General features: G+C 42.2%; 2 protein-coding genes and 1 long non-coding RNA gene across 12 annotated transcripts; 2 read left to right on the top strand and 1 right to left on the bottom strand.

The window, feature by feature from the left end:
- The first annotated feature begins 487 nt into the window (after nt 1-487).
- LOC115553305 (uncharacterized) lies at nt 488-22,805 on the top strand. 4 transcript variants are annotated; one of them, XM_030369441.1, is made up of 5 exons: nt 21,448-21,498; nt 21,797-21,842; nt 21,986-22,012; nt 22,165-22,233; nt 22,434-22,805. In XM_030369441.1, exons 1-5 carry the CDS (start codon nt 21,454-21,456, stop codon nt 22,496-22,498), a joined length of 252 nt encoding a protein of 83 aa, XP_030225301.1. In that variant the 5' UTR covers nt 21,448-21,453; the 3' UTR covers nt 22,499-22,805. The 4 variants fall into 4 exon arrangements, 1 of the variants encoding a protein (XP_030225301.1); XR_003978426.1 differs by lacking the exons at nt 21,448-21,498; nt 21,797-21,842; nt 21,986-22,012; nt 22,165-22,233 and adding an exon at nt 488-3,725; XR_003978428.1 differs by lacking the exons at nt 21,448-21,498; nt 21,797-21,842; nt 21,986-22,012; nt 22,165-22,233; nt 22,434-22,805 and adding exons at nt 488-3,725; nt 4,070-4,337.
- On the bottom strand, nt 14,148-20,237 carry LOC115553307 (uncharacterized). 6 transcript variants are annotated; one of them, XM_030369446.1, is made up of 7 exons: nt 19,242-19,546; nt 19,072-19,098; nt 18,851-18,919; nt 18,032-18,650; nt 16,977-17,280; nt 15,385-16,799; nt 14,148-15,264 (listed from the first exon to the last, which is right to left on the bottom strand). In XM_030369446.1, the coding sequence occupies exons 5-6, from the start codon at nt 17,001-17,003 to the stop codon at nt 15,429-15,431; spliced, it is 1,398 nt and encodes a 465-aa protein (XP_030225306.1). In that variant the 5' UTR covers nt 17,004-17,280; nt 18,032-18,650; nt 18,851-18,919; nt 19,072-19,098; nt 19,242-19,546; the 3' UTR covers nt 14,148-15,264; nt 15,385-15,428. The 6 variants fall into 6 exon arrangements, 5 of the variants coding, with proteins under 5 accessions (XP_030225306.1, XP_030225304.1, XP_030225305.1 ...); XR_003978429.1 differs by lacking the exon at nt 16,977-17,280 and having other exon boundaries at nt 14,157-15,002; nt 15,115-15,264; nt 19,242-19,543; XM_030369444.1 differs by lacking the exon at nt 16,977-17,280 and adding an exon at nt 20,219-20,237 and having other exon boundaries at nt 14,159-15,264; nt 19,242-19,287.
- Nucleotides 22,806-24,037: 1,232 nt separating the features above from the next.
- LOC115553311 (uncharacterized) lies at nt 24,038-25,256 on the top strand. Of its 2 annotated transcripts, XR_003978432.1 has the most exons (4): nt 24,038-24,293; nt 24,437-24,463; nt 24,616-24,684; nt 24,885-25,256. It is a non-coding gene; the product is annotated as an uncharacterized LOC115553311 (long non-coding RNA). The 2 variants fall into 2 exon arrangements; XR_003978431.1 differs by lacking the exon at nt 24,038-24,293 and having other exon boundaries at nt 24,300-24,463.
- The last annotated feature ends 867 nt before the right edge of the window (nt 25,257-26,123 follow it).

Consider the following 26,123-nt stretch of genomic DNA (forward strand, 5'->3'; position numbering starts at 1 on the left):
ATGGGCACTATGAACTACCACTTCCGTTCAAGAAAGAGAAACCCAGTCTGCCAAGTAACGAAAGATGTGCAGTTAACAGATTAGCAGCACTGGAGAGACGACTAAGAAAGAACGAACAATACTACAATGACTATGTTCTATTCATGAATGACATCATTGCTCGTGGAGACGCTGTCAAAGTCCCAGAGTCTGAACTCCACAAGCAACCAGCATGGTATATTCCGCACCACGGAGTCTACCACCCTCACAAACCAGGGAAGATACGCGTAGTCTTCGACTGTTCTGCACGTTTCCAAGATACATCGCTCAATGATCACCTCTTAACTGGACCAGACCTGACGAACGCTTTGGTCGGTGTGCTGATCCGATTCAGGAAGGGCCCAATCGCCATAATGTGTGACATTGAGAAGATGTTTCACCAATTCCACGTGGCAAGAGAACACCAGGACTACTTGAGGTTCCTCTGGTGGGACAAAGGCAATATGAACTCTAAACCCTCGGTGTACAGGATGCGCGTGCACTTGTTTGGGGCAGCTTCATCACCCGGCTGCTCCAACTTTGCCCTCAAGCACCTTGCCGCACAAGGCCGCGGCCACTACAATGAAGAGGCGATAAGGTTCATCCAGAGAAGTTTTTACGTTGATGATGGCCTAACAAGTGTTTCCACAACCACAGAGGCAATCAGCCTGATCAAAGAATCAAGAGCCCTATGCAGAACGGGAAACTTGAGACTACACAAGTTTGTGTCAAACAGTAAGGATGTGATCAACTCAGTGCCACCAACAGAATGTACTCAAGTCAAGGATCAAGACATAGCACTAGGAGAACACATCGAACGAGCCCTCGGTGTCCAGTGGTGTGTTGAAGCAGACGAGTTCCAATTCAGAATCATCGTGAAGGACAAACCACTCACTAGAAGAGGAGTGCTCTCAACTATCGCCTCTGTCTTCGACCCACTTGGCTTTGTGGCGCCATTCATACTGCTCGGTAAGCAGATTCTTCAAACACTGTGCAGCGAGAAGGTAACCTGGGACGAAGCGCTTCCAGAACACGTTCGCCCACGGTGGGAGTCATGGCTGAGAGACTTACCTGAGCTGGCATCTTTGAAAATCCCAAGAAGTTACTCACCTGAAGAATTCGGGAAGACTTCAAAGTATGAACTACACAACTTTTCAGACGCAAGTTGCATAGGCTACGGTGCCTGCTCGTACCTTCGAGTCACAAGTGAAACCGGACAGGTCAGCTGTTCACTCATCATGGGAAAGTCGAGGGTCGCCCCCACGAAACTGACCACAATCCCAAGACTTGAACTATCATCTGCAGTCACCTCTGTGCGCAGTGGTGACTCCATCAGAGGAGAGCTGGAAATAGAAGCTCTGCCAGAGTACTACTGGACTGATTCAAAGGTAGTACTAGGCTATGTGAATAATGATGCCAAGAGATTCCATACATTCGTTGCGAACCGCATACAGCGAATCAAATCAAGTACCGACTCTGCACAATGGCACCATGTCAGCTCCGAAGACAACCCAGCAGACCTGGCGTCTAGAGGAGCCAGTGCAGCCCAATTGAAGGACTCTTGTTGGTTGAAGGGACCAGACTTCCTTTGGCAACCCAATCTGTCAATTAAAGAACCAATAGTAGAAATGGATGATGCTGACCCAGAACTGCGGAAAGCCTATGTTCATACTGTCAAAGTCGAAATCAAAAACCCATTGCTCAGCCATCTAAGTAAGTTCTCAGACTGGTCAAGAGCTGTGAAGGCTGTCGCTAGACTAAAGAAATACATCAGGAAACGTAGTGGAGGTCAAGTAGGGACCGGCGAAACTACAAACCTGGAAGAGAGACGCGAAGCAGAGCTGTTCATCATCAAGCTTACACAAGAGGAAGCCTTTGCTGATGAACTAAAGAAAATCAAATGCAACGGAGCTAAAAAACTCTGCAAGCGCAACAAGCTCTACCGACTGAACGCCTACCTTGATGTGAATGATATCCTCAGGGTGGGAGGACGGTTGTCTCAGTCAGCTCTGCACCACGATGTGAAGCATCCAGCAATACTGCCACGGAAAGCACACGTGTCAGACCTGATTGTCAAGTATCACCATGAACGTGTACACCACCAAGGAAGAGGGATGACAATGAACGAGATACGCGCAAATGGCATATGGATTCTTGGATGCGGAAGTGTCGTCTCCTCTCACATCTACAAGTGCGTCCCATGCAGAAAGTATAGGAGAACCACAGAAGTTCAACAAATGGCAGATCTCCCAGAAGAGAGAACTCTGACAAGTCCTCCATTTACCTACTGCGGACTCGACTGCTTTGGTCCATTCCTTGTGAAAGAAGGAAGAAAAGAACTTAAACGATATGGGTTGATCTTTACCTGCTTATGCTCTAGAGCAGTGCATATAGAGACCCTAGACGACATGACCACTGATGCGTTCATTAACGCCCTCAGAACACTCATAGCCATCAGAGGCCCTGTGCGACAACTGAGGTGTGATCAGGGGACAAATTTTATGGGTGCTAGAAGAGAGTTTGCAGAGCTACTCAAGGGCATGGATCAAGAGCGCCAAAGGGAAATCGGTTGTGAATTCATTGTGAACATCCCATCAGCAAGTCATATGGGTGGAGTCTGGGAGCGCCAAATTCGAACAATTAGAAGCATCCTGACGACCATGTTCGACAAGTGGGCAAACAGACTTGACACCACAAGCTTGAAGACGCTCATGTACGAAACGATGGCCATTATCAACAGCCGACCTTTGAGTGTTGAACATCTCCACGACCCAACAGCTCCAGAGCCTCTTACGCCAAACCATATTCTCACCATGAAATCTGCAGTCATACTGCCACCTCCTGGACAGTTCTGTAAAGAGGATCTGTATCTGCACAAGAGATGGAGAAAGGTGCAGTTCTTGGCGAATGAATTCTGGCAAAGATGGAAGCGAGAATATCTGCTGAACCAACAACAACGTCAGAAATGGCACGGACCATCAAGGAACTCACAAGTGAACGACATTGTGATCCTCAAGGACGAGTGCGCCCCAAGAAATGAATGGAAGCTCGCAAGAGTAATCGAAGCTCAGCCTGGAAGAGATGGCAAAGTGCGCAAGCTGAAGCTGGTGCTCAGTGAGACTTCTGTCGACAAGGGCAAACCTCACACAAGACTGATTCATTTAGAAAGACCTATTCACAAAATAGTAACGCTAGTAGAAGCCGTTTAGGACGCACACACACACACAGGCTACACACACAGTCATGCACACACGCACACAGATACTTAAAACTGGTGAAGATAAAAGGGAGAAATCCCACATCTCAGGTCAATGAGTGATTTGGTGGGAGTGTAGCTGTTGCTGAAAGAGTACTTTAAATAGGGTACATGTCATATTATATAAATGCTTTAAATATGTGTAAATAAATAAATATTAATAAATAAGTTCATGATGAGCAAGGTTATAAAATATGATTACAAATGTGTGATTGTTCATCTCCTGGAGAGAACGTATGTGTATTTTGTTAATTGTGTTGCAAGGCGGAACAATTGTTGTAATGTTACGCCCCCCACGGACTGATAAGAGGAGAGAACATGCAAGAAAGTTGGAGCCATAAGCACGTTGTCTTCAGCTCCTCAAAAGATTTACAAGTTAAATGCACTGTATGATAAGAAACTTCAAGCAAACCTCTGTTAGAACCTCTTTTCGTTACAAGCAGCCAACGAGGTATTGTATTTTTGTAATTTCATTTCTTTATTAGTGTTTATTGATGCAAACCGTTATCTGACGTACTGTATTGTAGCCTACTGTGTTTAAGTTCTCACGGCGTGGATGGTGTGTACAGCAAGAAGAAAGGCATCAATAAACGCCCGTTTTCCAAAAAGAACTGTTCCTGTGTTGCCGTGTATTCGAAAGGGGTTACAGGGTCTATGAAAGGGAGTTCACGCAAAACAACTTTTCAAAGGATATTTGTTTCCTTCTTACCTTGAAACAAAAAGAATATAATGAACAAAGCAAAAAAGTTGTTTTGTTGTGTCCCTTCATAAATGTTATGTCTTGCTTGGTTGTAGGTGCGGGTGCGGGCGCAGCTGCTGCAGCTGCAGGAGGAGCAACTGCAGTTGCACTTCTCATCTAAAATCAACTGTAGCCTAATCGATATGCTCTCAGTCTCGTCAAACTGATTTGTTGGGGCATTTGTGGAATGGGGCTGGTGACCATCATTTTAAGAATATCAATTGACCTTGAATAAAATTCTGAAGCCAAATTAGTTTCTGGTTGATTATGCCTATACGCAATGTAGCCGTCTACACAAAATTCAATAAAAACATTACAGCATTTCATTGTCTTGGATATATTTTTTTATATTGAAGGGATGCAGCAATGCTTTAAAATGTTAAATTCCAGGCCAGAGGGAGAGTTCAGCATATTGTGGCTGAATTTCAGAGCTGTCCTGAACAAAGCAAGAACAGAGCTGGGTACCTTTGCTGTAACAATAAACACCTGGACTGGTTACCTTTAATTTCCCAATGCAGAGCTCTGAACATTCTTTATTTTGTTATGGACATCCATTTGATTTGGGTCAGATGAGGCTTCTGACAGATTAAAAATAATGGAAGGGGGTATATTAGTGTGCTGTCTCATCAAATGATAAATGTTGGTTACATTACAACACCCAGCTCCGCTTGCCGCCCAGCGCCGTCATCTATAGGCCTACCTAAATTTATCTCTTTAGATAAAAAGAAAAAGAAAAAAAAGAGTATTGATTTGTTCAGATTCTTTTTTTATCACTTGCAGTTACAGCCCCCGCCAAGGGGGGGGGGGGCTGTAACTGAAATCATTCAGATTCTTTTTTTATCACTTGCAGTTACAGCCCCCGCCTGGCGGTGGCTGTAAGTGCAAGTGATAAAAACAAAATCTGAACAAATCAATACTCTTTTTTTGGGAGTAAAACGTTATCATACAACATGGTTATCATTAAATTATTGACATCCACCCTTTTCATATTTATCATTTTATTATTTCATTTTCGAACATTTTCTGTGTAGGCTGAAGTATACTAGAACACAGTCACACACACACACACACACACACACACACACACACACACACACACACACACACACACACACACACACACACACACACACACACACACACACACACACACACACAAACCACTATGTTTTTGCTGCTATGACTGAGGGGTCAAAGCCTAGGAATAGGCTACTTATTATGACTAAAGTAACAATAGAGAAGTTCAACTTAACATAAAAATAAATTAATACATAAATGAATACGTTTTCCTTTCCAGAGCGCCTGGCAGTTTAGCTTTTTAGCTTCTTTTCTTTTCTGAAATTCGCTTCTCATGTTGCAACTTAGCTCTATATCGATCTTTCTCGCATTGCGTGCCGAGTTGTGCGTCGTACTCCCAAAAAAAGAATAAAGTAACCCTTCACTCAAAAAAAATAAAGTAGGCCTGACCATTCACTGCAACCAGGTCTTAAACCCTCTTTTACGACAACCTTTAGTAATGCCTTTAGTAATACCACTCTGACTCACTTTCACCTGACCAGGTTTTATGGCCTGTTTCACATTTGATAATAAACTCATCGAGTTTGATATCAAATGTAATAAACTTTCTCATGTCAAGAAAGTTATTTTTTCATGGGGAAGTCAGACCATTTCTTTGATATGAGCTCCGTTTTCTTTTCTTTCGTTTTTTGTCGCGCGGTTCGGATCCCTAACTTGATTGGAGATGGGTTCATTTCGGTATAAGGTTAGCGATCGTAAAATAAATACTAATACAATTAGAAGTTGTCTTTAATTTGGATTAAAATTGTTTCCGAGAGCGCATTAATGGATACATTTTCTAACCTATTTTCCTTGAACTCACCCCAATATGTAGACTTAAATCATACCAACTCTTACATTTGTTTAGCTTATTTATATTTTTGAAAAGGAGGACATCCTGAAGACTCAGGAGAGGGAAGCAGGTGGTCTTAAGGCAAGTAAAAAAGAAAAAAGAGTGAGCCAGAAAACCGGCCCTGATAGGTGCACTGCTGTACTCTCTACTGTAATAAATGATGAATTAAAGAACCACATTAAAGATGTGATGAAAAAAATTCGGCGGGCGCATGCACTTCGGACACTGGGACTAAGCCACCCCTCTAAATAGTGACGTCCCTGGTATAAGGCAACACAGTCTCACTCCGAGAACGTCAAATACCGACTGTTGGCAAAGGCCCTTTAGCGTCGGTGACTGACGGGAAAGGTACCCTTTTTATTCGGTCGGTGACGGTAAAGGTACCCTTCGGCGTCTTCTGCATACGGAATGGGGGGTGCCTCACTACGTCTCTAATAGACGATGTGAGCATCTTTCCTATTGGATAGTTTTTTAGGATATTCTTCTGTGAAAATGGCGGACATACTTTTTATCCTGGGTGGAAAATATGATATTTTAGAATAGTTACACCATTAAAAGTGTTTATGTAAACATTTTTAGCGAGAAATGTGCATTTTACTTTCATAATCGTCGTTCGGCGAATGTGAAGGATGTTTGGTTTGATAGATATGACGAAGAATATTTCATCGGGCGATAATGGCCGGCGTACAGGCATCCCGGGCTCACGAAAATAGGTGACACTGTCACGTTATTTAATCTATTGAAACGTGATCAGGTACACGTATTTTCTAAATGTTCGTGTCAAAAAGCAAAATTTTCAAACTCATGCATATCAATTGGAAGTATTTGTCGTGATTTGTCACTAAGCACGACTTCCATCTAAGGTTCTGTCCGGGAGCTTTCTCCCTATTGTCCCTTAAGGAGCTCCGTACAGAACATTTATTGTTAAAAATTGTCTGTGATAACTAAGAATATGACAGCTTTTCCAGTCTCACCAATATGCGCACAGATCGCACGGTTTGACACTTTCAAGATGCGTGCAGTAGCCTACATACGCCAAATGACCATTTCGTGTGCATACGATACGCAAAACCCAGCATTAACTACTGTGGAGGGCGGATACGTCCATTTCGCGTGCATATGATACGAAAAACCCAGCATTAACTGAATGGGAGATGCAATATTTTAGGACAGATTCACCATTTAACGTGTTTCTAATGACATTTCTAGCGAGAAATGTACTTTTCCCTTGAATAATCCTCAGTCAGTGAATGTGTATGATCTTTATTAATCTTTATTATCTGAATGGGAAATGCAGCTCACGTGTTTCCTGCTTTTGTGTTATTAAACCGTTACTTTATGTAACTTTTAATGATATCATCTTGTTAGAAACACGTACGTTTTCGTGAACACTGGATTACGTCGCATTTCAACATAAAATAGCGTGTTATACACACACACGCACACACACACACACACACACACACACACACACACACACACACACACACACACACACACACACACACACACACACACACACACACACACACACACACACACACACACACACACACACTGCATTTCGCTGCCAAATATATAAATACTAAGGCAGAATAAAGAATAAATTAATTCATTATCATTCAACTTCAACATGCGTTATTACAGTATAGTGGTGGAGGGATGACGTGTGTTGGCCAACCCGGAAGTGAGCGTCGCCCTGGGTTCCCTTGACAAAAAGCCAACGGGTTTTTCCATTTGATTTTGGATTATTGCAGAAAAATTAGCATCTTTGAAGCACCTCCTCAAAAACTGAAAATAAATAAAAATAACTGTGCTCCAAAGAAAGAAATGTAAACCAATGCATTCCGAATCGGAGTGTTTCTCCGATTTTTCCATGCTACACAGAACGAAATGTAAACCCATGCAAATAAAGACTTCATGGTCATAATCATTTAAATATCATTAATCTCCTGAGGGTGGTATTCTATTTTTTTCAACGGGGCTGAATCCAGTCACTTGACCGTCATGGTTGCTATGGTGGTTGCTATCCACCAGCCCCTCTAATCCTTACATGGCTCTAAAAACCACGCGGCAAATGAGCTGCCGTGATTTGTGTTGTTTTTGTCGTAAACTAGTGTCCGATGGTTAAAAAATAGACGGATATTCCAAGGTGTCCTTAAAAGGCAGCTTGGATGTTTTTATTTTCTGCAGTTTAGACTTCTTCTATAACCTATTTTTGAAAGCAAAACACCAAGCTCATTGATTTAACGAGGCAGGGTTATTTGTTTTATTTATTAAATAAATATTTATGAGAGGTCATTCCTTCTCCTGAGTTTTCTTCCTATTTATGTCTAGTGTACAACCCTACTGTCCACAAACATCACCCCCCCCCTCCCCATATGGATTTGGAGAATTGTTGCCACGTCCCAGTGGTGGAGGTATCATATATATGAAAGAGGGCATTCAATTATACTACAATGATCAATTAGGAGGCCGAAGCCCTAAAGGAAGTGATGCAATAGGTGACTGGGTCGACGACATTTAAGTAAGCTTTACTTTGAGGTCTCTTATATATCAAAGGGGGTCTCAAAGGACGCATACGCTTCAACCTGTGGCTCCGGTCCTACAGGAAATGACTCAGCAAGTGCTCCATCTCGTTGCACCTGCACCCAGCGGCTCGCTTGCAAGATTTTGGCCTGAAGTTATTCCCAGACCTACACCGTAGCCATCCAACCTGCATATCTGAGAATCAGGCCTCTCTTTAATAATGACAAAATGTATGAGAGAAATACACATTAACTTTTGACTCATAAGCGGCGTGGTGCCGGCTCCTTTTGACCTTTTGACCCCAGACTTCTGGGGGAATAGCTGAATCAATTCATTAGTCAATCAAAAGCATGTAAATATCTTCCCGGTGACGTAAGAGGGAGAACAAGGTGTCCTTCAACATCTACGCTTCCAGGCGATTGCAACGGTGCCACACATGAGCATATTCGAACATGTTTAATGGTAGTAATTAGCTGTCGAAATTGGAGGCCTTAATCAATAATGAGCAGCTATTGATTTGCTTCCCGATAGAAATTTGTGACAAATGACATGTTATTTAGCCTCTACACGTTGAGTTGAGTCCAATGACACCAAGCATGACACTCTAGAAAATGGTAACATGTATTTTACATGGTACACCTAGGTCTAGGACATGATCTCGGTGTAGCAAGAGGGCGAGCTTGATCTCATTGGACTCAGCTTAACGTGTAGATGCTAAATAACATGTAATTTGTCAAAAATCTCCATCGGGAAGCAAATCTATAGCTGGTCATTATTGATAAAGGCCTCCAAAATCGACAGCTAATTACTACCCCGAAACATATTCAAATATGATCATGTGTGGCACTGTTGCAATCGCCTCGAAACGTAGATGTCAAAGGACACCTTGTTTGCTCCGTTACGTAACCGGGAAGATATTTTCATACTTCTAATGAATTGATTCATATTTTAAGGTTCTCGGAGTGAGACTTTAAGCGGCTGCAGCAGAAGTGTTGAGACGAAAGATGATATCAAGACATTTATAGAATATTCACATTCACATTATGATTCTTCGTCATAACATCCGACCAAACATCCTTTACAGTCACCAAGCGAGGATTATGAAAGTCCAGGCCCCCCCTTCCGGCACTCAAGGTCCGACTGGGCCAAGTTTAGGGCAGGAAGGGCCCCCCATTCCGGCCCTCGGGGTCCGACCGGGCCAAGTTTCGGTGCGGGGGTCCCAGTTAGGCCTTAGAATAAGGTATTCAAATTTCAGGGCGGTAGGACCTTCCTATCTCAAAAACTGTTTTTCCACCACTTCTCCTCTGAACCATTAGGTCTTGCAGGTAACACTTCTGAGGGGCTTTGTCCAAATGACAGTCCATTTGGGAAAACTTTTTTTCTCTAAGGGCTAGAACTCCAAATCTCGGATATGTCGTTCTCGGGGCCCCGGGAAATGTGTGTAAACATTTTAGCATCCCTAGCTATCTCGAAAAGGCCGGAAAAGGGGTGTGACCTCCCACAGTACGGTAAATGTACATAAGACAGAGGTTAGTTTCTAGTCCCCATTTTTTGTGGGATGGAGGTGTACATTTGTGGCTTAAGGTGTGTAGTCACAGCTGGCCTGTGGCCACGTTTTTGAAGTCTGGGGTCAAAAGGTCAAAAGGAGCCGGCACCACGCCGCTTATGAGATAACAAAAAGTGAATGTGTATTTCTCTAATAGCTTTTTGTCATTATTAAAGAGAAGCCTGATTCTAAGATATGCGTGTTGGATGGCTAGGGTGTAGGTCTGGGAAGAACTTCAGGCCAAAATCTTGCAAGTGAGCCGCTGGGTGCAGGTGCAACGAGATGGAGCACTTGCTGAGTCATTTCCTGTAGGGCTGGAGCCACAGGTTGAAGCGTATGCGTCCTTTGAGACCCCCTTTGATATATATGAGACCTCAAAGTAAAGCATACTTAAATGTTGTCGACCCAGTCACCTATTGCATCACTTCCTTTAGGGCTTCGGCCTAAAGGACAAAGCCCCTCAGATGTGTTACCTGCAAGACCTAATGGTTCAGAATGTGGTGGAAAAACAGTTTTTGAGATAGGAAGGTCCTACCGCCCTGAAATTTGAATACCTTATTCTAAGGCCTAACTGGGACCCCCGCACCGAAACTTGGCCCGGTCGGACCCCGAGGGCCGGAATGGGGGGCCCTTCCTGCCCTAAACTTGGCCCAGTCGGACCTTGAGTGCCGGAAGGGGGGGCCTGGACTTTCATAATCCTCGCTTGGTGACTGTAAAGGATGTTTGGTCGGATGTTATGACGAAGAATCATAATGTGAATGTGAATATTCTATAAATGTCTTGATATCATCTTTCGTCTCAACACTTCTGCTGCAGCCGCTTAAAGTCTCACTCCGAGAACCTTAAAATATGAATCAATTCATTAGAAGTATGAAAATATCTTCCCGGTTACGTAACGGAGCAAACAAGGTGTCCTTTGACATCTACGTTTCGAGGCGATTGCAACAGTGCCACACATGATCATATTTGAATATGTTTCGGGGTAGTAATTAGCTGTCGATTTTGGAGGCCTTTATCAATAATGACCAGCTATAGATTTGCTTCCCGATGGAGATTTTTGACAAATTACATGTTATTTAGCATCTACACGTTAAGCTGAGTCCAATGAGATCAAGCTCGCCCTCTTGCTACACCGAGATCATGTCCTAGACCTAGGTGTACCATGTAAAATACATGTTACCATTTTCTAGAGTGTCATGCTTGGTGTCATTGGACTCAACTCAACGTGTAGAGGCTAAATAACATGTCATTTGTCACAAATTTCTATCGGGAAGCAAATCAATAGCTGCTCATTATTGATTAAGGCCTCCAATTTCGACAGCTAATTACTACCATTAAACATGTTCGAATATGCTCATGTGTGGCACCGTTGCAATCGCCTGGAAGCGTAGATGTTGAAGGACACCTTGTTCTCCCTCTTACGTCACCGGGAAAATATTTACATGCTTTTGATTGACTAATGAATTGATTCAGCTATTCCCCCAGAAGTCTGGGGTCAAAAGGTCAAAAGGAGCCGGCACCACGCCGCTTATGAGTCAAAAGTTAATGTGTATTTCTCTCATACATTTTGTCATTATTAAAGAGAGGCCTGATTCTCAGATATGCAGGTTGGATGGCTACGGTGTAGGTCTGGGAATAACTTCAGGCCAAAATCTTGCAAGCGAGCCGCTGGGTGCAGGTGCAACGAGATGGAGCACTTGCTGAGTCATTTCCTGTAGGACCGGAGCCACAGGTTGAAGCGTATGCGTCCTTTGAGACCCCCTTTGATATATAAGAGACCTCAAAGTAAAGCTTACTTAAATGTCGTCGACCCAGTCACCTATTGCATCACTTCCTTTAGGGCTTCGGCCTCCTAATTGATCATTGTAGTATAATTGAATGCCCTCTTTCATATATATGATACCTCCACCACTGGGACGTGGCAACAATTCTCCAAATCCATATGGGGAGGGGGGGGGTGATGTTTGTGGACAGTAGGGTTGTACACTAGACATAAATAGGAAGAAAACTCAGGAGAAGGAATGACCTCTCATAAATATTTATTTAATAAATAAAACAAATAACCCTGCCTCGTTAAATCAATGAGCTTGGTGTTTTGCTTTCAAAAATAGGTTATAGAAGAAGTCTAAACTGCAGAAAATAAAAACATCCAAGCTGCCTTTTAAGGACACCTTGGAATATCCGTCTATTTTTTAACCATCGGACACTAGTTTACGACAAAAACAACACAAATCACGGCAGCTCATTTGCCGCGTGGTTTTTATGGTTTTTAGAGCCATGTAAGGATTAGAGGGGCTGGTGGATAGCAACCACCATAGCAACCATGACGGTCAAGTGACTGGATTCAGCCCCGTTGAAAAAAATAGAATACCACCCTCAGGAGATTAATGATATTTAAATGATTATGACCATGAAGTCTTTATTTGCATGGGTTTACATTTCGTTCTGTGTAGCATGGAAAAATCGGAGAAACACTCCGATTCGGAATGCATTGGTTTACATTTCTTTCTTTGGAGCACAGTTATTTTTATTTATTTTCAGTTTTTGAGGAGGTGCTTCAAAGATGCTAATTTTTCTGCAATAATCCAAAATCAAATGGAAAAACCCGTTGGCTTTTTGTCAAGGGAACCCAGGGCGACGCTCACTTCCGGGTTGGCCAACACACGTCATCCCTCCACCACTATACTGTAATAACGCATGTTGAAGTTGAATGATAATGAATTAATTTATTCTTTATTCTGCCTTAGTATTTATATATTTGGCAGCGAAATGCAGTGTGTGTGTGTGTGTGTGTGTGTGTGTGTGTGTGTGTGTGTGTGTGTGTGTGTGTGTGTGTGTGTGTGTGTGTGTGTGTGTGTGTGTGTGTGTGTGTGTGTGTGTGTGTGTGCGTGTGTGTGTATAACACGCTATTTTATGTTGAAATGCGACGTAATCCAGTGTTCACGAAAACGTACGTGTTTCTAACAAGATGATATCATTAAAAGTTACATAAAGTAACGGTTTAATAACACAAAAGCAGGAAACACGTGAGCTGCATTTCCCATTCAGATAATAAAGATTAATAAAGATCATACACATTCACTGACTGAGGATTATTCAAGGGAAAAGTACATTTCTCGCTAGAAATGTCATTAGAAACACGTTAAATGGTGAATCTGTCCTAAAATATTGCATCTCCCATTCAGTTAATGCTGGGTTTTTCGTATCATATGCACGCGAAATGGACGTATCCGCCCTCCACAGTAGTTAATGCTGGGTTTTGCGTATCGTATGCACACGAAATGGTCATTTGGCGTATGTAGGCTACTGCACGCATCTTGAAAGTGTCAAACCGTGCGATCTGTGCGCATATTGGTGAGACTGGAAAAGCTGTCATATTCTTAGTTATCACAGACAATTTTTAACAATAAATGTTCTGTACGGAGCTCCTTAAGGGACAATAGGGAGAAAGCTCCCGGACAGAACCTTAGATGGAAGTCGTGCTTAGTGACAAATCACGACAAATACTTCCAATTGATATGCATGAGTTTGAAAATTTTGCTTTTTGACACGAACATTTAGAAAATACGTGTACCTGATCACGTTTCAATAGATTAAATAACGTGACAGTGTCACCTATTTTCGTGAGCCCGGGATGCCTGTACGCCGGCCATTATCGCCCGATGAAATATTCTTCGTCATATCTATCAAACCAAACATCCTTCACATTCGCCGAACGACGATTATGAAAGTAAAATGCACATTTCTCGCTAAAAATGTTTACATAAACACTTTTAATGGTGTAACTATTCTAAAATATCATATTTTCCACCCAGGATAAAAAGTATGTCCGCCATTTTCACAGAAGAATATCCTAAAAAACTATCCAATAGGAAAGATGCTCACATCGTCTATTAGAGACGTAGTGAGGCACCCCCCATTCCGTATGCAGAAGACGCCGAAGGGTACCTTTACCGTCACCGACCGAATAAAAAGGGTACCTTTCCCGTCAGTCACCGACGCTAAAGGGCCTTTGCCAACAGTCGGTATTTGACGTTCTCGGAGTGAGACTGTGTTGTATAAGGATAGAGATAAGTTTAGGTAGGCCTACTTGATGACGGCTCTGGGCGGCAAGCGGAGCTGGGTGTTGTAGCCTAATGGAACCAACGTTTATCACTTGATGAGACAGCACAATATAGGGTAGACTGAGTACAGTTGGATACACGTTTACTTTTACCAGCTTCCTCACACAAATTAGACTATTAAAAGACACCAAAAAAGAAATTATTTTAGACTTAACATATTTTCAGGGTGTGTGCCAAAATATAACCAAGGATTTATATCTTGAAGGTGTCTAATTTTTATGCAATCAATCAAATAAAAAAAGTGCACTTTTGTCTCAACTGTACCCTCGCTGAAAAATGGTAGGGTACAGTTGAGACAGTCGCGGGTACAGTTGAGACTCCATTGAAAACACTGGAAATGTGACATGCCAGTCTTTGCAGTCTTTGTCTTTGTATTTAAATCATTGAAATAATTATGTGTTCATGTGTTTTTCTAATGTATTAGGTTAAAATACCATAGACTACAATCCATAAGTCTATAATCAATGTCATTTACATCACACCATCTATTAATAGCAGGGTAAAGCAAACAACAAACATCCACTTTTTAAGCTTAGCCTAGGCTACATTTATTAATTTTTTCAACTCATCAATGTCATCATATAATATTAAAAAACTGGTTAAACAAATAACTTATAACAAATATAATAACAACAAACTTGTAACAAATATAATAACAAATATTTAGGAACCATCATGTCAGGTTAAAAGCTGGGTATTCAATATTTAAAATCTATTTCAATTGTAAAGTTTGTTACGTAATTTTTTTTCCAAAGATACATACATGTTAGCCCTACTCACAATGGTGGCATGTGTACATGGAACTACTAGCACCACCAGGGGTACACGCAGTGTGGGACCACATACAGCAAACAGAGCAGGCCGTCCAATCCTCTCCTGGTCTTGAATCAGAAAACCATTCCGAGCACACAAGGCATTGAGTATCCTCATATGTTTTTTGTTTCCCCACCTTCCCTCAAATTTTTTATCTCCTTCATGTTGGTTGCGCTTCACCTTTTTTGGTGCAGCCTTCTTCTCCTCCATAGCCTCCTTTACTGGAGTGTCTGTGAGGATCTCTGTGTTCCTCTTCCTCCTGCTGCTGCTCGCTTTCCTCGGGCCAGCAGGTGGAAAGGGCATGACATTCTCGGGTGAAAATTAATTTTCCTAGTGAAGATTGACAAAAGCACAAACATTTTTTTATTGCAAACACATCAAAACTGAGCATTGCATTTTCAAAATCATAATGTGAAATCAATTATTAAATGTGGTATGAGTTTTCCTTACCTCAGTAGTGACGACAACTTCTTCAGGTTCCCCCAAAAGAATGGTCACCAACTCCAAGTCTGGGAATTCTGGGAACACAAGGGTGAGGGAGCCGTCAAGAAGCTGTGATGACACATCGGCAGCAGGCCCAGGGAGGGAGAGAGAGAGATCCGCGTTGGATGGGCCGGCGAGAGAGAGAGAGAGAGGTCGGCGGATGGCTTGGCGAGAGAAAGAGAGGGGTCGGCGCGGCGCATCACAGGGGGGTCGGCGTTGGATGGGCCGGCGAGGGAGAGAGAGGGGTCGGCGTTGGATGGGCCGGCGAGAGAGAGAGAGGGGTCGGCGTTGGATGGGCCGGCGAGGGAGAGAGAGGGGTCGGCATTGGATGGGCCGGCGATGGAGAGAGAGAGATCCGCGCTGCACATCACAGAGGGGTCAGTGTTGGATGGCCCAGGGAGAGAGAGAGAGGGGTCGTCATGGGATGGCCCAGGGATGACTGGAGGGGGTCTGTCTGTCACCGAGGCTGGGAGGAAGACATCAGCTGGGAAAATGTCTTTGTTCAGCGGCCAAATCCCCGTGCTGCTGAACCCCTTCAAGATGTTTCTTGGGGATGCCGCCTCCAGCAGGATGGTGTTCAGCAGCGATGGCATGTCGTAGATTGTCACAGTTTTGCCGGGGTGGTGACGGTGCCACTGGTCCATCTCACTTGCAAGCAGCCTCTTCAATGGCCCATACACTGCCTTATCAAGGGGTTGCAGGTGGTGTGTGCAATGGGGTGGAAAGGACAGCATGACCACCCCATTCTCTCTGCAGTAGTTGATTGCGGCCGTTGAAATGTGGGAGGAATGATTGTCCAGCAGGAGGAGGACTTTTTTCTCCGCCGACGCCCTTGTATGATGCACAAAGTGCCTGAGGTAAGTCAAGAAATCCTCCTCCTGCATCCACCCACTCCCATTGGCTGTGCCAAGGCACCCCTCAGGACCACCCAGCACAAAATGGGGCAAAAACCTTTTCCGGGGGAAAATGAAGTGGGGTGGGATGATGTTCCCCATGGCATTGCAGGCCAGTGCCATCGTCACGAGGGTTCCCCTCTCTGCCGAGGTGATGCTCCCCACCCGGCGTTCCCCTCTCGTTGCCACAAGGTGGCCTGGCTTCTGGACTGTCATGAGTCCGGTTTCGTCCATATTCCAGACATCCTGTGGCTGAAACTGGTACTTGCTGTACACTGATGTGAGCTTGGTGAAGAACTTGTTCACATTCGTTTCATTAAAGCTACTCTGCCTGTAAAGGCTGGTTGCCTGGGGCCTTCTGATCGACAGCTTGTGATGCCTCTTCATAAAATTTGTGAACCAGCTGGCACTGGCCATGGACTTCTCATTCCACTTATCCGGGATCTTTATGTTGTACGTCTTGGCAACCTCAAAGGCAAGTTTGCGGACCTTAAACAAACAAACAAATTTAAACATTTAGAAATGCAAAAAGCACGTTAGGCTAAGACATTACATTACACTTAGCAGACATTTATTTATTTTTTTACAAAACTAGTTAGGCATATGCTTTTTGTCATTTTACTTGGCCTAGTCACCCCCTTTTAGTCTTGTTGAATACTGTCCTACCTCTTTTGGCGGTAAACCATAATACATCGCCGCAGCCTTCTTGACATAGGCTACCAGGCTCTGCTCCTGCTGTACTGTAAACACAGCATTGCACTCCCTTTAGCCTACTGAGGGACGCCCTGTTACTCCCTGCGCTGCCATTGTCCCTTTCTTCCTCATGTAGCGGCCCAATGTAGAAAGCGGTATGCCAAAGATCTCAGCGACCTTCCTGTATGACAATCCTGACTCAATAGACCTGGAAGCCCTCTCTAAGTCCTCTGGTGGCACTCCCCTATTTGTAGACCTAACTCTCGATCGTGGCATCCTGTAACAGGCATAGTACAAATAAGTTAGTAAGCAAGTAGGGAAATAAATAAATACATAAATAAATAAATACAAAGTCCCCCCCCCCCTCTCTCTCTCTCACAAACACACACACCACAATAATTTAGGCTACTGCCAACGTTTGTACCATTATTCTTTTGGAAGGAACATAAACATTTTACACCTAATTGTATTATGTAATGTCTAAATGACAATATAAATATACTAGCTACACAAAAAAACATTAAAACACGCTTTAAAAAGTATAGTCTATTAGTTAATGTGTAAAGCTGCCTATAGGATGATCTGTCTCAACTGTACTCGTTTAACCACTTGTTGTATTTCACTTTAAACTTTGAAGTTTTGGCAACATTCATACAAGTAAAATGCACAGATTCATAGTATACAGTTGAAATATATATATATACACATCAATATGAATTCACAAATGTCTTTAATTTGGTCTAATTGTGATTCAAACCCTGTCGTCATAAACGGGCAAGCGCTTCACATGTAACGCAACGGTGTTCTAGGTCGGGTACAGTTGAGACGATGTGTCTCAACTGTCCCCCGATGACCTCCTGGCACATTACACAGTATTACGTAATGCCCTTCAATGCAACTATGCCATGCAATATATCTATTTTTAGAGCACAAACTAACGTTTACAAATATGCAACATTACTTTTTGAGTAACAAAGGGGTAAGAAGGTATTCATTGCGAAATGGACATGGTGAAGTCAAAATCGTACCTGCAAAAACAGACTTTTGCCGATAACTTCGTAGCGGAGCCACACACACAGTTCAAATCTCCCACGCTGAAAGAGGACGTCTATACGCATGTGCAGAGCAAAAATCAGCGCAGAAGCATGTTTGCGCACTAAAGATATTACGGATGTCTCAACTGTACCCTGTACTCAACTGTACACAGTCTACCCTACACCCCCTTGGCCCCTTCCATTATTTACAAAATAAAGAATGTTCAGAGCTCTGCATTGGGAAATTAAAGGTAACCAGTTCAGGTGTTTATTGTTACAGCAAAGGTGTTCTGTTCTTGCTGTGTTCAGGACAGCTCTGAAATTCAGCCACAATATGCTGAACTCTCCCTCTGAGAACGAGAAACAAATTTTGTGTAGATGGCTACATTGCGTATATAGGCATAATCAACGAGAAACTAATTTGGCTTCAGAATTTTATTCAAGGTCAATTGACATTCTTAAAATGATGGTCACCAGCCCCATTCCACAAATGCCCCAACAAATCAGTTTGACGAGAAGAGAGCATATCGATTAGGCTACAGTTGATTTTAGATGAGAAGTGCAACTGCAGTTGCTCCTCCTGCACCTGCAGCAGCTGCGCCCGCACCCGCACCTACAACCAAGCAAGACATAACATTTATGAAGGGACACAACAAAACAACTTTTTTGCTTTGTTCATTATATTCTTTTTGTTTCAAGTCAAGAAGGAAACAAATATCCTTTGAAAAGTTGTTTTGCGTGAACTCCCTTTCATAGACCCCATATGATAATCAGTTTGCGTTTGTTTCGGGTCGCCACACATTATAGGCTTACCTGCTGCGGCCATTGCGGCGACCGCGGCCACTCCAGCGGCCCCCAGAGCGATAGGACCAGTGACAACACCTTCATAACAGATCAGCAGACAAACACAATTAGCAACATGATCATTATATGGCAAAGGATTGGAACACGTAGGATATGAAAACTATTTTAGTTTGATTTACAAGCAACTTATTTTACAGGTTTTATTTGAACGACTTATGAGGATGGCTTACCAACTGTTCCGATGAGGCAAAATATTACTAAACAAAAGAAGAAGACAAAAGCAATCTTTAGATTTGTAGGCTATTACTTTTAAGTATAGGGCTAGCACCAAACATATTCAATTCGAAACCCTGGATAATTGTTCTTTACCAAAAATGTTAAAGACAATTAAGCTACTTACGAAAACCCATGTTGCAGAGAGATGACAAGGCCGCTATCCGTTTTCCCTTTATATGGGGAGGGAGAAAGAGAAAACGAAAGCTATACACCAAAGTTGTATAGGCGTGAACCTCCTAAAATTGCGTAATTTGATTGCTTCTTTATCTTGGGATATATAGGCCTAACCCATGATTGAGATCTCGAACTCTAAAGGCATTATTTTATCAGCGGAGGGCGCATTGCCCTAACAACGTGAGCTAAACAACAAGTAGGCTACAACATGTTCTAGACTAAATGACACTCATGACATGAACACGTCCTGAGATGATTAAATAATGCCAAAGTTTTTTTTAAACTGCAAATTACCCATGTCAACTTTTTCTGCACCTTGCGCCTTATCATGCTTATCATACGCTTAATCAAAAATTAGGCCTTTAGCATTATTTAAGCAGCTGAGGGCGTTTTCACGGGCTGATTTCAAAGAAATGGTCTGACTTCCCCATGGCCAGAGACGCCATGGGGAAGTCAGACCATTTCTTTGAAATCAGCCCGTGAAAACGCCCTCAGCTGCTTAAATAATGCTGACCATTCACTGCAACCAGGTCTTAAACCCTCTTTTACGACAACCTTTAGTAATGCCTTTAGGAATACCACTCTGACTCACTTTCACCTGACCAGGTTTTATGGCCTGTTTCACATTTGATAATAAACTCATCGAGTTAGATATCAAATGTAATAAACTTTCTCATGTCAAGAAAGTTATTTTTTTCATGGGGAACTCAGACCATTTCTTTGAAATGAGCTCCGTTTTCTTTTCTTTCGTTTTTTGTCGCGCGGTTCGGATCCCTAACTTGATTGGAGATGGGTTCATTTCGGTATAAGGTTAGCGATCGTAAAATAAATACTAATACAATTAGAAGTTGTCTTTAATTTGGATTAAAATTGTTTCCGAGAGCGCATTAATGGATACATTTTCTAACCTATTTTCCTTGAACTCACCCCAATATGTAGACTTAAATCATACCAACTCTTACATTTGTTTAGCTTATTTATATTTTTGAAAAGGAGGACATCCTGAAGACTCAGGAGAGGGAAGCAGGAGGTCTTAAGGCAAGTAAAAAAGAAAAAAGAGTGAGCCAGAAAACCGGCCCTGATAGGTGCACTGCTGTACTCTCTACTGTAATAAAAATTATGAATTAAAGAACCACTTTAAAGATGTGATGAAAAAAATTCGGCGGGCGCATGCATTTCGGACACTGGGACTAAGCCATCCCTCTAAATAGTGACGTCCCTGGTAAAAGGATAGAGATACGTTTAGGTAGGCCACTTGATGACGGCTCTGGGCGGCAAGCGGAGCTGGGTGTTGTAATGGAACCAACGTTTATCACTTGATGAGACAGCACAATAATACACCCCCTTCCATAATTTTTAATCTGTCAGAAGCCTCATCTGACCCAAATCAAATGGATGTCCATAACAAAATAAAGAATGTTCAGAGCTCTGCATTGGGAAATTAAAGGTAACCAGTTCAGGTGTTTATTGTTACAGCAAAGGTGTTCTGTTCTTGCTGTGTTCAGGACAGCTCTGAAATTCAGCCACAATATGCTGAACTCTCCCTCTGAGAACGAGAAACAAATTTTGTGTAGATGGCTACATTGCGTATATAGGCATAATCAACGAGAAACTAATTTGGCTTCAGAATTTTATTCAAGGTCAATTGACATTCTTAAAATGATGGTCACCAGCCCCATTCCACAAATGCCCCAACCAATCAGTTTGACGAGACGAGAGCATATCGATTAGGCTACAGTTGATTTTAGATGAGAAGTGCAACTGCAGTTGCTCCTCCTGCACCAGCAGCAGCTGCACCCGCACCCGCACCTACAACCAAGCAAGACATAACATTTATGAAGGGACACAACAAAACAACTTTTTTGCTTTGTTCATTATATTCTTTTTGAAAAGTTGTTTTGCATGAACTCCCTTTCATAGACCCCATATTAGTGTAAAATAAATTAGTGTAAAAGCAGAAATTAGTGTAAAAACAGCACTGAAATAAATATCTTGACGTCTCTCTCCGCTGCGTCATCGTACGGGCTGATTTCAAAGAAATGGTCTGACTTCCCCATGGCCAGAGACGCCATGGGGAAGTCAGACCATTTCTTTGAAATCAGCCCGTGAAAACGCCCTCAGCTGCTTAAATAATGCTAAAGGCCTAATTTTTGATTAAGCGAATGATAAGCATGATAAGGCGCAAGGAGCAGAAAAAGTTGACATGGGTAATTTGCAGTTTAAAAAAAAAATTGGCATTATTTAATCATCTCAGGACGTGTTCATGTCATGAGTGTCATTTAGTCTAGAACATGTTGTAGCCTACTTGTTGTTTAGCTCACGTTGTTAGGGCAATGCGCCCTCCGCTGATAAAATAATGCCTTTAGAGTTCGAGATCTCAATCATGGGTTAGGCCTATATATCCCAAGATAAAGAAGCAATCAAATTACGCAATTTTAGGAGGTTCACGCCTATACAACTTTGGTGTATAGCTTTCGTTTTCTCTTTCTCCCTCCCCATATAAAGGGAAAACGGATAGCGGCCTTGTCATCTCTCTGCAACATGGGTTTTCGTAAGTAGCTTAATTGTCTTTAACATTTTTGGTAAAGAACAATTATCCAGGGTTTCGAATTGAATATGTTTGGTGCTAGCCCTATACTTAAAAGTAATAGCCTACAAATCTAAAGATTGCTTTTGTCTTCTTCTTTTGTTTAGTAATATTTTGCCTCATCGGAACAGTTGGTAAGCCATCCTCATAAGTCGTTCAAATAAAACCTGTAAAATAAGTTGCTTGTAAATCAAACTAAAATAGTTTTCATATCCTACGTGTTCCAATCCTTTGCCATATAATGATCATGTTGCTAATTGTGTTTGTCTGCTGATCTGTTATGAAGGTGTTGTCACTGGTCCTATCGCTCTGGGGGCCGCTGGAGTGGCCGCGGTCGCCGCAATGGCCGCAGCAGGTAAGCCTATAATGTGTGGCGACCCGAAACAAACGCAAACTGATTATCATATGGGGTCTATGAAAGGGAGTTCACGCAAAACAACTTTTCAAAGGATATTTGTTTCCTTCTTGACTTGAAACAAAAAGAATATAATGAACAAAGCAAAAAAGTTGTTTTGTTGTGTCCCTTCATAAATGTTATGTCTTGCTTGGTTGTAGGTGCGGGTGCGGGCGCAGCTGCTGCAGGTGCAGGAGGAGCAACTGCAGTTGCACTTCTCATCTAAAATCAACTGTAGCCTAATCGATATGCTCTCGTCTCGTCAAACTGATTTGTTGGGGCATTTGTGGAATGGGGCTGGTGACCATCATTTTAAGAATGTCAATTGACCTTGAATAAAATTCTGAAGCCAAATTAGTTTCTCGTTGATTATGCCTATATACGCAATGTAGCCATCTACACAAAATTTGTTTCTCGTTCTCAGAGGGAGAGTTCAGCATATTGTGGCTGAATTTCAGAGCTGTCCTGAACACAGCAAGAACAGAACACCTTTGCTGTAACAATAAACACCTGAACTGGTTACCTTTAATTTCCCAATGCAGAGCTCTGAACATTCTTTATTTTGTTATGGACATCCATTTGATTTGGGTCAGATGAGGCTTCTGACAGATTAAAAATTATGGAAGGGGGTGTATTATTGTGCTGTCTCATCAAGTGATAAACGTTGGTTCCATTACAACACCCAGCTCCGCTTGCCGCCCAGAGCCGTCATCAAGTAGCCCTACCTAAACGTATCTCTATCCTTTTACCAGGGACGTCACTATTTAGAGGGATGGCTTAGTCCCAGTGTCCGAAATGCATGCGCCCGCCGAATTTTTTTCATCACATCTTTAAAGTGGTTTTTTAATTCATAATTTTTATTACAGTAGAGAGTACAGCAGTGCACCTATCAGGGCCGGTTTTCTGGCTCACTCTTTTTTCTTTTTTACTTGCCTTAAGACCTCCTGCTTCCCTCTCCTGAGTCTTCAGGATGTCCTCCTTTTCAAAAATATAAATAAGCTAAACAAATGTAAGAGTTGGTATGATTTAAGTCTACATATTGGGGTGAGTTCAAGGAAAATAGGTTAGAAAATGTATCCATTAATGCGCTCTCGGAAACAATTTTAATCCAAATTAAAGACAACTTCTAATTGTATTAGTATTTATTTTACGATCGCTAACCTTATACCGAAATGAACCCATCTCCAATCAAGTTAGGGATCCGAACCGCGCGACAAAAAACGAAAGAAAAGAAAACGGAGCTCATTTCAAAGAAATGGTCTGACTTCCCCATGAAAAAAATAACTTTCTTGACATGAGAAAGTTTATTACATTTGATATCTAACTCGATGAGTTTATTATCAAATGTGAAACAGGCCATAAAACCTGGTCAGGTGAAAGTGAGTCAGAGTGGTATTCCTAAAGGCATTACTAAAGGTTGTCGTAAAAGAGGGTTTAAGACCTGGTTGCAGTGAATGGTCAGCATTATTTAAGCAGCTGAGGGCGTTTTCACGGGCTGATTTCAAAGAAATGGTCTGACTTCCCCATGGCGTCTCTGGCCATGGGGAAGTCAGACCATTTCTTTGAAATCAGCCCGTGAAAACGCCCTCAGCTGCTTAAATAATGCTAAAGGCCTAATTTTTGATTAAGCGTATGATAAGCATGATAAGGCGCAAGGTGCAGAAAAAGTTGACATGGGTAATTTGCAGTTTAAAAAAAACTTTGGCATTATTTAATCATCTCAGGACGTGTTCATGTCATGAGTGTCATTTAGTCTAGAACATGTTGTAGCCTACTTGTTGTTTAGCTCACGTTGTTAGGGCAATGCGCCCTCCGCTGATAAAATAATGCCTTTAGAGTTCGAGATCTCAATCATGGGTTAGGCCTATATATCCCAAGATAAAGAAGCAATCAAATTACGCAATTTTAGGAGGTTCACGCCTATACAACTTTGGTGTATAGCTTTCGTTTTCTCTTTCTCCCTCCCCATATAAAGGGAAAAAGGATAGCGGCCTTGTCATCTCTCTGCAACATGGGTTTTCGTAAGTAGCTTAATTGTCTTTAACATTTTTGGTAAAGAACAATTATCCAGGGTTTCGAATTGAATATGTTTGGTGCTAGCCCTATACTTAAAAGTAATAGCCTACAAATCTAAAGATTGCTTTTGTCTTCTTCTTTTGTTTAGTAATATTTTGCCTCATCGGAACAGTTGGTAAGCCATCCTCATAAGTCGTTCAAATAAAACCTGTAAAATAAGTTGCTTGTAAATCAAACTAAAATAGTTTTCATATCCTACGTGTTCCAATCCTTTGCCATATAATGATCATGTTGCTAATTGTGTTTGTCTGCTGATCTGTTATGAAGGTGTTGTCACTGGTCCTATCGCTCTGGGGGCCGCTGGAGTGGCCGCGGTCGCCGCAATGGCCGCAGCAGGTAAGCCTATAATGTGTGGCGACCCGAAACAAACGCAAACTGATTATCATATGGGGTCTATGAAAGGGAGTTCACGCAAAACAACTTTTCAAAGGATATTTGTTTCCTTCTTGACTTGAAACAAAAAGAATATAATGAACAAAGCAAAAAAGTTGTTTTGTTGTGTCCCTTCATAAATGTTATGTCTTGCTTGGTTGTAGGTGCGGGTGCGGGCGCAGCTGCTGCAGGTGCAGGAGGAGCAACTGCAGTTGCACTTCTCATCTAAAATCAACTGTAGCCTAATCGATATGCTCTCGTCTCGTCAAACTGATTTGTTGGGGCATTTGTGGAATGGGGCTGGTGACCATCATTTTAAGAATGTCAATTGACCTTGAATAAAATTCTGAAGCCAAATTAGTTTCTCGTTGATTATGCCTATATACGCAATGTAGCCATCTACACAAAATTTGTTTCTCGTTCTCAGAGGGAGAGTTCAGCATATTGTGGCTGAATTTCAGAGCTGTCCTGAACACAGCAAGAACAGAACACCTTTGCTGTAACAATAAACACCTGAACTGGTTACCTTTAATTTCCCAATGCAGAGCTCTGAACATTCTTTATTTTGTAAATAATGGAAGGGGCCAAGGGGGTGTATATTGTGCTGTCTCATCAAGTGATAAACGTTGGTTCCATTAGGCTACAACACCCAGCTCCGCTTGCCGCCCAGAGCCGTCATCAAGTAGGCCTACCTAAACTTATCTCTATCCTTATACCAGGGACGTCACTATTTAGAGGGGTGGCTTAGTCCCAGTGTCCGAAGTGCATGCGCCCGCCGAATTCTTTTCATCACATCTTTAATGTGGTTCTTTAATTCATCATTTATTACAGTAGAGAGTACAGCAGTGCACCTATCAGGGCCGGTTTTCTGGCTCACTCTTTTTTCTTTTTTACTTGCCTTAAGACCACCTGCTTCCCTCTCCTGAGTCTTCAGGATGTCCTCCTTTTCAAAAATATAAATAAGCTAAACAAATGTAAGAGTTGGTATGATTTAAGTCTACATATTGGGGTGAGTTCAAGGAAAATAGGTTAGAAAATGTATCCATTAATGCGCTCTCGGAAACAATTTTAATCCAAATTAAAGACAACTTCTGATTGTATTAGTATTTATTTTACGATCGCTAACCTTATACCGAAATGAACCCATCTCCAATCAAGTTAGGGATCCGAACCGCGCGACAAAAAACGAAAGAAAAGAAAACGGAGCTCATTTCAAAGAAATGGTCTGACTTCCCCATGAAAAAATAACTTTCTTGACATGAGAAAGTTTATTACATTTGATATCAAACTCGATGAGTTTATTATCAAATGTGAAACAGGCCATAAAACCTGGTCAGGTGAAAGTGAGTCAGAGTGGTATTACTAAAGGCATTACTAAAGGTTGTCGTAAAAGAGGGTTTAAG

This window comes from Gadus morhua, chromosome 11, assembly GCF_902167405.1.
Source record: "Gadus morhua chromosome 11, gadMor3.0, whole genome shotgun sequence".
Taxonomy (NCBI): Eukaryota; Metazoa; Chordata; class Actinopteri; order Gadiformes; family Gadidae; genus Gadus; species Gadus morhua.

What these genes read in the sequence shown, in the direction of transcription:
- LOC115553307 (XM_030369444.1), bottom strand. Translation starts at nt 18,121, where the DNA reads ATGCGTATAGACGTCCTCTTTCAGCGTGGGAGATTTGAACTGTGTGTG. An exon ending in GCAAAAGTCTGTTTTTGCAG is followed by an intron (nt 16,800 to 18,031) that starts GTACGATTTTGA and finishes TGTTTGTTTAAG; the next exon opens with GTCCGCAAACTTGCCTTTGA.
- LOC115553305 (XM_030369441.1), top strand. Translation starts at nt 21,454, where the DNA reads ATGATAAGCATGATAAGGCGCAAGGAGCAGAAAAAGTTGACATGG. An exon ending in AGCAGAAAAAGTTGACATGG is followed by an intron (nt 21,499 to 21,796) that starts GTAATTTGCAGT and finishes CCCCATATAAAG; the next exon opens with GGAAAACGGATAGCGGCCTT. An exon ending in TTGCCTCATCGGAACAGTTG is followed by an intron (nt 22,013 to 22,164) that starts GTAAGCCATCCT and finishes TCTGTTATGAAG; the next exon opens with GTGTTGTCACTGGTCCTATC.